The sequence below is a fragment of the Myotis davidii genome, unplaced genomic scaffold (genome assembly GCF_000327345.1).
Source record: "Myotis davidii unplaced genomic scaffold, ASM32734v1 scaffold72, whole genome shotgun sequence".
Lineage (NCBI taxonomy): Eukaryota > Metazoa > Chordata > Mammalia > Chiroptera > Vespertilionidae > Myotis > Myotis davidii.
This window is the reverse complement of record NW_006284618.1, coordinates 3,736,820-3,749,876: the sequence shown is the minus strand read 5'-3', so window position 1 is coordinate 3,749,876 and position 13,057 is coordinate 3,736,820. Positions and strand designations below refer to the sequence as shown.

Sequence of the window (13,057 nt, the reverse complement as noted above, 5' to 3'; positions counted from 1 at the left end):
GGCGCAGGGTCTGTCCCACATGCCAGGAAGCGAGGCCTTCAGACAGAAAAGAACTGCAGAGCGCGGAGCCCCGAGGTGTGGCGGTCGCAGCCGCATCCCCCCAGCCCTGATCGCCCCACAGCCTCGCCCACACTTGGCGTTGCCTGGCGTCGTCATCGCAGCCACACCGGTGGGCGTGACGCGCTAGCTCACGGTGGCTTTGACTTGCCTTTCCCCGATGACCAGTGATGTGGAGCATCTTTTCATGTGCTTCTGGGCCATGGATACGTCTTCTTTGAAGAACTGTCTGTTCCGATCGTTTTCCCGTTTTTAGGTTGAGTCATTTGTCTTTTCATTGGCCATCCGTGTTCTCTGTGTGGTCTAGACACAGACCGGTATCCGATCGATAGATGCTTTTCCGGAGGTGTCTCCCGTCCTGCGGTTGTCTGTCACTTCCTGGGTGTTGGTGGGAGCAGAGATGTCTGTGATTCCCACGACATCCAGCTCGTTTTCCCTTTGTGGCCCCTGCTTTTGGTGTCACATGTAAGATGTGCGGCGCGTCCATCATTTCACACCCAGTTGCCAATATGCGTCACAGTGTGAAGTCATACAGACGGGTTAAGAGTTTTGTAGTTATAACTCGACAACATGAGGTCTCAATGGAACAGGTACTACTCCATTGTAGTCATTCAATTAGTTATTCCTGGCTTTAGACATTTGGGTTCTTTTCGGTGTTTCAGGTAAACGCACAGCAGCGACAATCTTGCTCTCACAGTCTTGTCCAGGCTCCGATCATTTCCTTGAGACCGATTCCCGAAGTGGACATGGTGGGCGGGTACGGACACGGGTAAGTCTCTGGATATAACCACGCCAAACCGGCTCCTGGAAGGGCGGTGCCACTTACAGCTTCTGTGGACAACTGGGAGAAGGCCCTTCTCTCCACCAGCAGGACTGATGCGAGCTTTTAAGGAAAGTCTTTTCTAATTAAATAAGGGAAAATAAGCTCCGTCTCATTGTTTTCATCTGAGAGCATTTCAAGTGAGCTCCCGTGTAGTCCCCTAGCTTCTGGGTCGCTTGTCCCTGCACGTTGACTGTGAATTTGCCCCTTTTCCTTCAGGATGCCTGTCCTGCCTTATTGATTTGCAAAAGCTCATTGTATATTGGGAGTGTGGACCCTTTGTTGTCACTGTTGCAGGTTCTCTTTCTCGGGGCGCCAGCCCGGCTTTGGCCCCCCAGCAGTGGCACGGGGAGGCGGCGAAGAGCTTGGTGTCTCGTCGGCAGAAACACCAGGTCTGGTCTTGGGTAACGACCACACCGCCGTCAGGGGCGTGAGCTGTGCGTGGCCCCCATCAGTGCAGTGGCGGGAGCGGTCTGACCGGGCAGCAGGTGGGACCCCCACATCCCCTCCTGACCCTCAGCCTCTCTGACTTCCTTGTGGCCTCTTCTGACTCAGTCCTCATCGCCTTCTTTCCTCTGTCCGCACCCTGTCCCCACGGTCAGGCGGTAGCAGCCGCTTTCCTGAGCCCTGGCCGGCTCAGCCCTAGCCCCGCCCTGTGTGCTGCCTCAGTCCTGGCCTGCACGCCTGCTGTCCCTACCCCATGCGCACGGCTCCTCCCCTCAGCCTGTTGCCCCTGCCCGTGCCCCACACGCTGCTAGACTTGGTGTGGACCACGTGTGACCCCAGGACGCTGGTGGGAGAGTGGGGGGCGGCTCCTTGGCGGTCCCCTGGTGTGGTGGGGAAGCCCTGGGGCAGTGAGCCTGTGGCCTTGCTGGGTCCTGAAGAGAGGCCTCTGGGCCGCAGCTAACATTGCTGGACAAGCCAGCTGCCATCTGTTTAGGTGGCCGGGCCCCCTGAGCCAGGGGCGGCGTGTGTCCTCCTGAGCTTGGCTGGGAGCCCAGGGAGCGTGGTTCTGGCTCCATCCCAATGGTCTGCCTCTTGAATTCCCGAAGGCCTCTGAGACCTGCATCAGTGCACGGGCCCAGTGGGTGCGGACTGGACACTTCACTTGGCACCGGCCTGGTCCTTCCAGCCCTCTGACCTTGGCTGGTCATCCCCCTCTCTGAGCTGCAGTTTTGTCACCTGAGAGAGGGGGACCCAGCTCAGCTCTGTGTGGCACTCCTCCGGGAGGACAGAAGGGAGGACGGGACTGATGTCCTGCTCACCACCGGCCGGGGCTGCGGGCGGGTGAGGACGGTGCTTATTGGCTGCACGTAAACATGGGAGACTGGCCACACTTTAGAGATGGTTTCATGCAAGGTGGTCTCGGCAACCTCGATCAGAAATGATGTTCACTTCCGTCCCCAGCCCCATCTCTCCAGGAGGAACAGCGCGCCCCTCCAGGCCAGCCAGGTGCTCCGCGGGACCGCGGCTAGGCCAGTGCCTCCGACGTAGGAGCGGATGGGGAGGAAGCCCCAGCCCGTCAGGTGCGTAGCAGGACCCTGGGAGGCTGGTGGCCTTAGATGCTCCCCGGGTTTTGGGAGGGCGCACGCGGCAGGTCCCGGGACCTCCCCGCAGGCAGGGCAGGCTTTGCGAAGGGACGAGCACCTGGGCTGAGACTGAACACTGAGTAGGAATTGGCCCTGCTTCCTCGCTGCCCCCAACCGTGAGCGCCCAGTGTGTGGTTGCGTGGCTGTGTGGCTCCGTGGCACCCCTTGGCGCTCCGTCTGGCTCTGTGTGGCTCCGGTATCTCTGTGGGTGTGGCACAGAGCAGTCTCAGGGCGTGGGCACAAACCCCGACTTACTGCAGCCCCGGCACTGAGCGCCCGCCGGCCGTCAGTGGCCCTGGCTGCGCCTGGACGTCGGCCAGTTCCGCCAAGGACGGCGGTGTCCCCGGGTGGGGCCTCGGCCGGCCTCCTAGCTGAATGGCACCCACTCCGGTCGTGGGTTCACTTTTGCAGAACCACCGGGAGGGGGCAGAGTCAGAGCTGGTCTGCGTGTTCAGGGTCAGGAGCGGCCCGTCTGTCCCCGGCCCGGCCGGGGCTGCGCGCACGCCACTCCCTGGGAAACCGGCGGCCCCACACTGGGAAATGACAAACGACCAGAAAATCAATTTGTAATCTGATTGGAGGTTTTTGATTTCCTCTGATGAGTTTAAATTTCATTAAAAGCAACCTTATTCCCACATAAAAGGAGCCCTTGAAGGGTAAAGCGGGGGATTGTCTCACGGCGTCTAAAGCAGCGGACCCTTTGTGTGATTTATTCATGGCGTTAATTGTGAGGGCCAGCCCCGTGTCCGCCCGCAGCTGCGCCCTTATCGGCCGGCATCGGCGGGAGCGCCCAGCACAAGGACGCGCATTCAGAAGCCGCTCTTGGGCGTATTGACACTTCAGTTATCAACAACTCTTGTTATCATCTGTGGGAGGGGGCTCTCGGTGGGGGAGGGAGGGGGCTCCAAACGGCTGCCCCGCCGCCCGGCTGCCTTCTCCTAATTGTGTGTATTCTCTGCAAAGGCCGATCAGCGCAGCCTCTTGTCTTGATGAGAAATTGACATTTTCCGCGGCCTGGTTGGCGCGCAGGGCGCGGCGATAAGGCTGGAGTGGTTTCCGGGGGGCGCCTCTCCCCGCAGCCGCCCCGCTGCTCCCGGTGACCTGCCTGATGAGTATGGATTTCATGAGGTCTTTTTCAGCATTTGAACTATAAAAGGTGCAGAATGACACCACCCCTTATAGACAAAAGATAACCTTGCCCTTTGAATATATCGATTCTTTATTAACTGGGCTGTTTAATGCAATGAAATGAGGCATTAGATTGAAGCCCATTTCGAGTGCTTTGAATAATCTTTAAGAGCTTGAAAGGCCTTAAAAGGCGGCCTGACAATAATTGGCACCCGCTCTGAGAGAGGGCACTTCTCGCTTCTGATTCGAAACACAAACATACAGTCGCTTCTATCTCCCCAGGAAGGACGCAGGGCCCTGGCCCCCATCCCAGGCTGGGCTCCTGCCCGAGAGCAGGGAGGCAGGTGAACTGCGTCCCCAGCCCCCCCTCCTCGTATCTTGGGACGGAGCCTGGGGGAGGGGAGTGGGCAGGCAGCAGCTTTGTACCCGGAGCCCCTTTCCTTGCTGCCTCTTTAAGGCTGAAACAAATGCCGTCAAAGGAACCGACTGGCACCAGCAGGAGGAGGAGGGAGGCACAAGTTTCTTTATGTTTTGAGTAATTGTTTCCTGTTTTGCTCAGCAGAACAAGTAATTAAGGGGACATTTGTGAGCACTAATTTGGATCACACGTATGTGTATGTGTGAGAGCTGCGAGCCAAAACATGCAAAACCGCCTCTCGTTGAGGAGGAGATGACAAACGCAGAATAAAATGGAACGGGGTGCGGAGAACTCGCTGGAGCTGAAATCGGCTTGTCAATTAGGGCCTCGGCAGCTCCTGTGACCGTGGGCACCTTTGGCTACACCCACGTGCAGCCCACAGCGGCCGGGGCCTGTCATGGCCTGGAGTCGGCGGGGGCACCATACCCTCACGTCAGACCTCAGGTCAGACCTCGGCTGGCGGCTGTATCTGGCGCCCTGCTGTCCGCCCGCCTGCGCCCCACCCCCAGCCCTGCCCCACGCTCTCCTAAAGCCGATCCTTGCCCAGGGGAGTACATGATGGGGACACAAGGAGCATCTGCTCTGCCGGCCAAACCCTGCGGTTCAGAGGCAGCAGGACTGGTGAGCGGTGACCACGCCCCCGTGAGCCTGGTGACGTGCGTGTCCCTCAGTGCCACTGGCCCGAGTCTGACCGTCACCTGCAGCCGTCTGCGTGAAACAGGTGGGACCAGGCCATCTAAGTAACTCACACTCTCTCTCCGCAGGCGGGATCACTTTGTAGAAGGTTCTTCCACGAACCCTCCGTGTCGGCCAAGACAATGCTCTGGAACCCCAGGAACGCAAACGACACCCCCAGGGTCCCTCGCGCGTGTGCATCCAGGTGGGCGTCTCAATAACCAAAACATAAAATTACCCAAAGTGAAATTCACAGACAAGAAATACTTTAATTAAATATTGTGTAAAATGAACATTTTTATACAGTTAAATATCTGAAAAAATGTACAGATAAAACAATCTCATTGTAGGGTCTGTAACAGTAACATCTACCATCGGGTGAAGCGCTCAGATTTGAGACAGTAAAGCAATGAGGGCGTTGTTGGCTAAAGAACCTAAAACACACACCGAGCGCGGGGGTGAGGGCCCTGGCAGACGCCCTGGCGGGCGTGCGGGAGCTCGTGTTCAGATCAAACCCTGACCGAAACCAAAGAAAACGGAGGCGATTTATTTCCAAAGTCACTTCTTGGGCTTCTCCGCGTAGCTAAGCCTTGTCAGCCTTCAGGGGGCCCACGTGGGACCCGCCGAGGGCTGGGGACTTTCTGTTTACTTAGTCCCTTGAACGAACACTTTTCTAAGCTGTGCATTGTTTTGCTTTTTGTCATAAAGTTTTTAAAAAGCCCCTCCTTTCGGTTTGAAATTTGATTCCCGCTGCAGTTTGCAAAACGTTGGCTGCTCCGCCTGCAGATGCTGAACGCAAAGGGGAGAAAGCGCGGACCCTTGGGGTCTGGCCGCGGGTTTGGCGCTCACAGGCGCAGGATGGGAAGGTCATTCCAGTTTAAAAAGTACAGACAGTGCTGCAGGGCCTGACCACACGGGGAACATCGTTCCCAAAGAACCCGGACCGTCATGCCTCCCCCCGAAACCTCCGGCACCCGAGGTGAGCGTGGGAGGCGGCAGGAGGCGGCAGGACCGGACGCAGCGAGGGACCCGGACCCAGCAGGCCCCAGGTTTGTGCTTGAGTGTGTGTGTGTGTGTTAACACCGTACGTTTCCAAATGAGATCGGATTAACAGTTGTGGTGTACGCCTGCGATGAAATCGCACAAAGGATCTTTAAAGAAGTCCACTTTTAAGGCATCAGAGAAGTTCATGTGGCAGACATTTTTAATTAAAACATCAGAAGTAAATTTTATTTTAAACTTTAGGCCTCTGAATTTTTCCAGTAAACACAGTTCAGCTATGTGGCAAAAGTCATGGGTGGCAGCTAAAATGACTTTTTACATTCTACCAAAAAAAATATTAATAATAAAATAAGGACAAGCCCCAAACGGTGTCCCCTCTGCACGGCCGTTCCACATGCACAGACTCTACTAGGACTTGTCACAGCCGGTGGCACCGTTTTGTTTTGACTATACAACGAACGTTTTTTTTTGTTTTCAAAAGTATTTGTTCAGATAACTTAAAAATAATATAAAAATAAACAATGAATTTGACTTTTCCTCAAAATAAAAAAAGAAAGGATGGAAAGTCTAAATAATAGCAAATTATTTTTTTTTAAGTATAAATGAAACGCAAGGACATGGATGCATTTTAACGAAACAGACGAGAGAGACAGTCTTGGCTTGATGCTCTTCCCGGCGTCGCAAACACTGGGCCTTGACCCAGAACCAACGCGGACGAGAAAAAGGAAAAAAGATGGCGGGGAAAGCAATGTACAAAATTTCAACGATAAATACAATATTTATAATTGATATGTTACAAAAGAAAGTCCCTCAGCAACTGTTAAGTGTTCATGGAAAAGTGTTGAATGAGACCATTTTATTCCTTATAGGACACATAAGGAATAAAACTTGGTGGGTTTGGTGGTGGTGGTTCTTTTTTTTCTCTCTAAATAGTTAAGTGGATCTGAAAAAAATTCAAGACAAGTGTATAAATATTTAGCTACAACTTTGGCAAAATCACAAAAGTCTACAATTTTATAACCACATACAAAACACATCAGGGGAGAAGGATCTAGAAGTCAAAAGGACAATTTCTGGTACAAGAAACATGGACCTCACAGTAGCCTAAGAATGCAATCGTATACAGTACTAGCAAAAGTGGAAAAATGTCGCAGATCACGCTTGCTTAACAGGAAGCTCTAGCAGTGGGAGAATAGTTTAACCAACAGACAGTAGCATTTTTTTTTTCTCTGTCAGTGTGCTTGTTGAAGGCAAGAGAATTCAATATCAAAGTTACAATTTCTAACTACAATAAGTTACAAAGTTTCATTTCGTTAAGATGAAGGTAAGCAATGGTAAGCCCTCCCTCCCTCCCTGCCACCCCCAACTCGAATCATATAGTCATCCTCTCTTCCGGGTCGATGGCTCACACCTCCTTGGCCCCCTTGGTTCACCACAAAAAAATATTTCACATTATAGAGATACACAACCCTTGTGACTCTAAGGATGATACAGAAAAATGTCCGCAGGCATTTTTCCTCAGTGTTTCATGAGCATCAAAATGGTGCATTCACAAAGTTTCTCCCAACACATAGCAAGTACTAGACACAGCCAAGACGGAGTCGGAAACTCTATACAAAATAGGCGCCGCTTTGTTCTCCTTGTTCTTCGGGACCGAGACGTGTGAAAATGTATGAAAAGTTCAGTCAGTAAAATGGAATCGTTCATGAAGAAGTAGGCTGTTTGCATGTCGGCTCTTAATAGTTTAAATAAAATCTTTAAACAACGTCTTTCGTAGCATTTCGACTGCTGCTGACGTATTTGAAGATACGGTCTCCACCAGCATGTCTCAATACACTCAACGTGTCCCCTGAAGTCCGTCCCGGGGTGCTGGGTGCTGCGGAAGGCAAACAGAGGTCCCTCACATCGGCGGGACTACCAGCCCAGACATAGCTGAAAGAGAGGGAGCAGAGGGTTACGGGGGGCGGGCGGGCGGGCGGGGCCGGCCTCCTCTCTGCTTTACTCCTCCATGTCCTGGGGGCTGCATAGCGCTCCATTAACCAGCCTTGGGCTCGGTTAAGGTGTGGGGGGACCTACTTCAGGGGATGGGGTCCACATGGGGACAGACCCTGCTCAAGCGCTCCTGTGGAAGGGGGGAGGGGTCTCCGGCCTTTCTGGGGGGCGGGGGAGGCTGTGCTAGACACACCGCAGTGGCTTGTGTGTAGCGGACGGAGGCCCAGACTCCCCAGAGGCCACCTCTGTAGACAGAATGGACCAACCTGCTCTCTCTCCCTAGGCGAAGCCGGGACACGCCTCAGGCTCCCCTCTGCTGATTGCTGGGTATCGTAATGGTGAGTCGTGGGCCCCCAACATCAAAGCCACGGCATGGCCAGGGCCCCAGAGAGATGCAAGTCCCCGCTTGGCCTCGGGGAGTCCTCTCCTCTCTTCTCGGAAGGAGAGAGGAAACGGTGCCAAAAGGCCCAGGGCAGCGGGCGCCTTCCGGTGGACTCCTGGCACGAATGTCATTTGAAATCTTTTAACTTTCGTGTTGTTTAATTTTTGTCAGAACGATGGTTCTTATTAATTTATGTATCGCACATTAATACATTTGTTCATGTAGTGATGCGAGCTTCAATTTCCCAGCTCATTAATTCCAACAATATTAATTTATCTCCGACTCACCGTTACAACTTTATGGAAGCCCCGCGTGTGTACACAGGGCTCACGTGACACCACCTCGCAAGGGGCCCGGCCCCGTGGGCGGCGGGCGGGCAGGCCAAGGCCCTGGCCTTGCGAGCAGCGCTGGGGCCCGGGCGTCCCTCTCACACACTGACAGGTGTTGTGAAGACAATTATTTCAAATCACTGATACCTTTCCAGGTCCTTTTTTGAGCATTAGTTCATCAAAGTGAAATATGCCACCGACTTCACAAAAGGGCCAGTTAGTCTTCTCCACGGGGACGTCCTCAGCACCCAGCAGAGAGCCTGGCACATAGTAGGCGCTCAGTAAATACTGGTGGAAGGGGTTCGTGTGTTTAAAGGAGTTACTGGATTGGATTTCACCGGGAGGAGCAGAGACCAAAGGTGTCTGAAAAAGGCCAGAGGATGGCCCTGAATCTCACGCCTGGGGCCTCAGGGCACCCCAGAGCCACGGGCAAGTGGGCGCCCACGTGGCCCCGCCTGCCACACGCAGCACAGGCCACTGCCCGGGGGACCCAGCCCTAGGCGGCGCTGGGGGCCTGCTTAGCATGTCCCAGCTGTGAGCAGCTGTGTCCGGGCGGCGCCTCCCTCTGCCCTCGGGGCCAGCCCTTCTCCTTGAGTCTTTGGAGGAGACACTTAGAAACCAGCTCCGCCTGGCACGGCCCAGGCCCACTGCCCTCTGCAAGGACGGCCCGGCCGGGAGGGGCTCTGGCCTGTTGGTCCAGGCCCCAGAGGGCAGGCTGCTCTGAGATGGGCCCGGCAGGGGCACACTGACCCTCCACCGAGCCCTGGGGTACTCCGCTGCCTCTGAATAAGGAGGCTGTGACCGTAGGAGCTCCTGGCGGGGCCTGTGCCTGGCGGAGCCTGTGCCCAGCGGGGCCTGCGCCAGCTCTGGCAACCGTGGCCCTGAAGGCCTGTGCACAGGAAGGGTCTGAACGCAGACCTGCTCCTGCCTCCCCAGGGGGTTCCCTTCCCTGAGCTGCACCAGGAGGACACAGGCTGTGCTGGGAGGTAAGGAATCTGGGTGTCATCTCTGAGGACCGGGCTGGGGTAGGGACGCCTCGAGGGGGACCGCAGGGAGCATGCAATGGTGGGGGCGCTGCCAGGCCTCCGAGAATGTGCCAAAGGAAGGGCCAGGACTCCTGCCGCCCAGGGACACACCCAGCATGGTCTCCACCCTGGCCTCGCGGCCCAGCCTGCCCGCGGGAGGCCCTGGGGACAGTCCCACCAGGGCTCCCGGAGCCCGCCCCGCCCGGCCCCAGGCGCGCACCGCCCTCACCTTGGAGTCCGTTCCCGTTGGCGCTGGTGCAGGAGGGAGGAGGAGAGGCTTGGGGCCGGACCACGGGCGCAAAGGCGCTCTTTTGTTTCACTGCAGAGATGACATTGGCAGGTGAGAATGAGAAAATGCCGTGGGCACTGCTACAGTTTGAAGGGAGGGTGACCGAAGAGGCTGCCATGTTGGGGCTGGACGGCACTACTGCAACAAAGCAAACAGGGTCAGGACGCGCGGCGCCGTGCGGCACAGACACAGAGACCCGCGGGCCGGGGGGGGCAGCGGGGCCAGGCACGCACGCCAGGCTCCGCGTGGCCCCTCTGGACAACAGGCAAACGCTGTGTCGGACTCGGTTCCAATTGGGCGGTCCCGTGTCATTCCGATTGGGTTTGGGTTTGGGTTTGGGTTTCCAATGCGATCGCATGGGGCCCGATTGAGGTCAATTTCCTGTCGCCAGGTGGGCGCCCAGCCTCCACAGCCACCCTTCCTCGTGTCCAGTAGCTCACATCACAGAACATCCAAGCAATGCACACATTTGACTTTGAGTGAAAATGAATCTGTGCGATGACGTGTGACAAAAACAGACACTTACTGCCGTAGGGAGAGTTAGCGGAGGAGCCATTAAGAAATCCAGGCGAGCCAGGGACCCCTAGATTGGCCATGGCGCCACTTCCATATCCATTCATGCTAGTGCTCACTGTGTTGTAATTGGACTGCTGGGGAGTACTGCTGGGGACGTAGCCTCGCGGGGACACGCTGCTTGTATTGCGACTGTAGCCGACTGTTAAAATCCCCCCCGCCCCCCCGGCCCAAAATAACATTATTATCAGGGAGAGACACTGGGGGGGTTTCCCCGCAAATCTGTATCATATAGTAAACATTTCTCATCGACCTCCTGCGGTGCTGGTGCCCCCGCGCCCCTAGCAGCTCCGACAGCCTCGTCACGCCGACCCCTGGCTGCGCGTGTGGCCGCCAGGCCCGGCCGTCCCTGCTGGCCTGGACGGCCGGAAGCGCGCTTCGATCTACCGTCAGCCACTTGCGGGTCTCACTAGAAGCAATTACCAACAGCTCAGGCTCCCGGTCGGGCCCCACTAGGTGAACCCACGCCTCCGCAGACCCTCAAATGCCATGGCTGACGAGGAGCGCTTGTCTGTGGCCAGACGCCCCGTAAAAGGCTGTGTGTGGGGGGTCACTTTTCCAGCTGCGGTTGCTGTGAGTGTGGGGGAGGGGCCGGGAAAGGGCTCCCTCCCGCCACGGGGTGCGCAGAAGCCTCCCCCCGCAGCACAGCTGAGCTGCCTCTGGGGCGACTGCCTACAGGATGTGTAAGGGGGGCTGACGCGGGCCTGAAGAGCCGGCTGACAGCAGGGGCTGCACCCCACTGCCCCGGCCTGGGATGGGGGCGTGGTGGGGAACAGGCACTTCTTTCCACTTGCTCATGACAGACTGAGAAACCAAATCCCACCCACGCAGCGTATCTGAGGAGAGCCCCGCCCACTGACCCATCCCAGCTACCCTGTGGCTCACCCCAGACTCAGGAAAGCCAGGTGGCTCACAGATAAATTCAAGGAAACCTCTAGCAAATAGCACACCCTGAGTGCAAGCTGACACGGCTGCTACAGGGGTCCTGGGGCCTCCGTTCTCTGCACGGCGCTTGTGGGCAGAGCCGCAGAGGACCGGGCACGGCCCACGCCCCGCGGGACTGGGGACAGGCCAGCTGTGGCCAACTCTCAACCACCCCCAGCAGGGTCCGGGAAGGGGTCCGCCCTGCACGGCCACCTACCTTGGTCGTTGGCTTGCGATGTCTCGGACACGTTCACGGCCAGCTGGCTGCTGAAGGAGTTCACGCCCATCATGCCCGTGTGCGCGGGGGTGTTGCCCAGCGTGGGGATCTGGTTGTGGTTGCGAGGGACACTGTACAACGCCTCCGCGATGTCAGCCGCCCTCTTCAGGATGATCTCCTGGCCAGGAGGGGAGCCCGTCACCGGAGGCCAGGCTCGGGGGCCGCCCCCCAGCGCCCGGTCTGCGTGGAGCCGGCAGGCCCCCGGGAGCACAGCCCCAGCCCCCGCCCCGCCACCATCCCTGGGGCAGACTGACAACTGCCTTTTCAATGGGGCAAGGAATTCCCTGAGGAAGGTCGTTCAGGGTGCTTCTGGGACGGCACCCTATATTCCACACCTGCAGCCCAAAGGCCCCCGCAGGGCACACCGGGGCAGAGCAGGGGCACATCCCCAGAGCCCCTGTGCCACGAGTCCCGCCAGCACCCACAGTCCACCAGCCCCTGAGCCCACTGGGTGGATGCCAAGGAGCTTCTGTTCCTGAGGCAAATCCTGCTCTGGTCCCTGACCCTGACCTGCCATCTCCTGCTTGAACACTCAGCATCAGGCAGGGCACACACACGCCGGGAGGCTGCCCCACTCCCGCCTTGTGGTCAGTGGCTGTGCCCAGGCCCGCTGGGTGTTCACGGGCCCCGGTCACCCCGGGAAGGGGGGGTGTCCTCCGCCACCGCCTACCTGGTTGTTGTGGGGCATCCCGTATAAGGCTTCCACCAGGTCGGCTGCCCTCTTGAGCAAAACTTCCTGAAAGAAGAGAAAAGCAGTGACCACTGGAGGAATGGAGTGCGCCCCCGAGAAAGCGGTAAATTCAGTTACGCTGCGGGCGGGAGACCCCGAGAACCCCCCGGCAACCCTGTCTTGCCCTGCCACGGAGGAAGGCAGAGAGGGCCACGGGGGTTTTTAAAGTTTGCCCGGAGCCCCAGCCGAAGTCACCGGCCTCACCATGGGCGCCTGTGGCTGGGGCTGCGGGCAGCCGGGGGTGCCAGGGGCCCGTCCGTGCCTGCGGCTTAATGACGGCGTCTTGTGGGTATTAAACAAACACACGGCACAGCCATGAAAGGCCCGGGCGCGGCGTCTGCCTGTTAATTCCGAGCACTTTAGTGGTGAAGAACAATAAGTAATTTTCCATATCTTAATTAAACTGGCACAGCCCGCAAAGACAACATCTCGCCCCTAATTCACGCCCCAAATTTGCAAGTGAGTTCAGTGCTTATGCCTCTTTATTTTGAACAATAAAGTGAATTAACTCGGGTTAATCTAGTTCTTTCATAATGACGTTAAGAAATTTTTCAATTAACCTCTTTGACTGCAAGTTGTAAAGGACTTCCTAAATGCCTCCGCATCCAGAGCGCAGCGCCCGGGGTCTATCCGCGGCTGCACGCCTCCCGCCCTTTGCGATTGCGCGGATTAATCCAGAGTTTAGTTAATTTTGAATATAAATGGGGACTTACATTTTAACTGTCTCTACCTGGAGCTGTAATAAAATGGAGCTGAGTTTTTAATAGGCCAAGGCCACGCCCAAACTCGACCCCGACCACCAGGGTGGGTGGGGGAAGGTGCCAGCTCAGAGATGAAGAGCAACTTC

At 56.8% G+C, this 13,057-nt stretch overlaps 1 protein-coding gene and 1 long non-coding RNA gene across 3 annotated transcripts in view; one reads left to right on the top strand and one right to left on the bottom strand.

Moving 5' to 3' along the window:
* LOC107185223 overlaps positions 1-6,033 on the top strand; it is a 24,996-nt gene extending 18,963 nt beyond the window's left edge. For both annotated transcript variants that reach the window (XR_001516147.1, XR_001516146.1), the window contains exons 4-5: positions 4,777-4,892; positions 5,444-6,033. This is a non-coding gene — a long non-coding RNA (uncharacterized LOC107185223). The remainder of the gene's footprint in view (positions 1-4,776; positions 4,893-5,443) is intronic.
* A 198-nt stretch (positions 6,034-6,231) lies between these two features.
* EBF3 (early B-cell factor 3) overlaps positions 6,232-13,057 on the bottom strand; it is a 135,974-nt gene continuing 129,148 nt past the window's right edge. The window contains exons 14-18 of the mRNA XM_006754977.2: positions 12,151-12,216; positions 11,421-11,598; positions 10,233-10,421; positions 9,647-9,736; positions 6,232-7,621 (exon numbers count right to left, since the gene is read on the bottom strand). Coding sequence (XP_006755040.1) covers positions 7,590-7,621; positions 9,647-9,736; positions 10,233-10,421; positions 11,421-11,598; positions 12,151-12,216 — 555 coding nt within the window. The 3' untranslated portion in view covers positions 6,232-7,589. The remainder of the gene's footprint in view (positions 7,622-9,646; positions 9,737-10,232; positions 10,422-11,420; positions 11,599-12,150; positions 12,217-13,057) is intronic.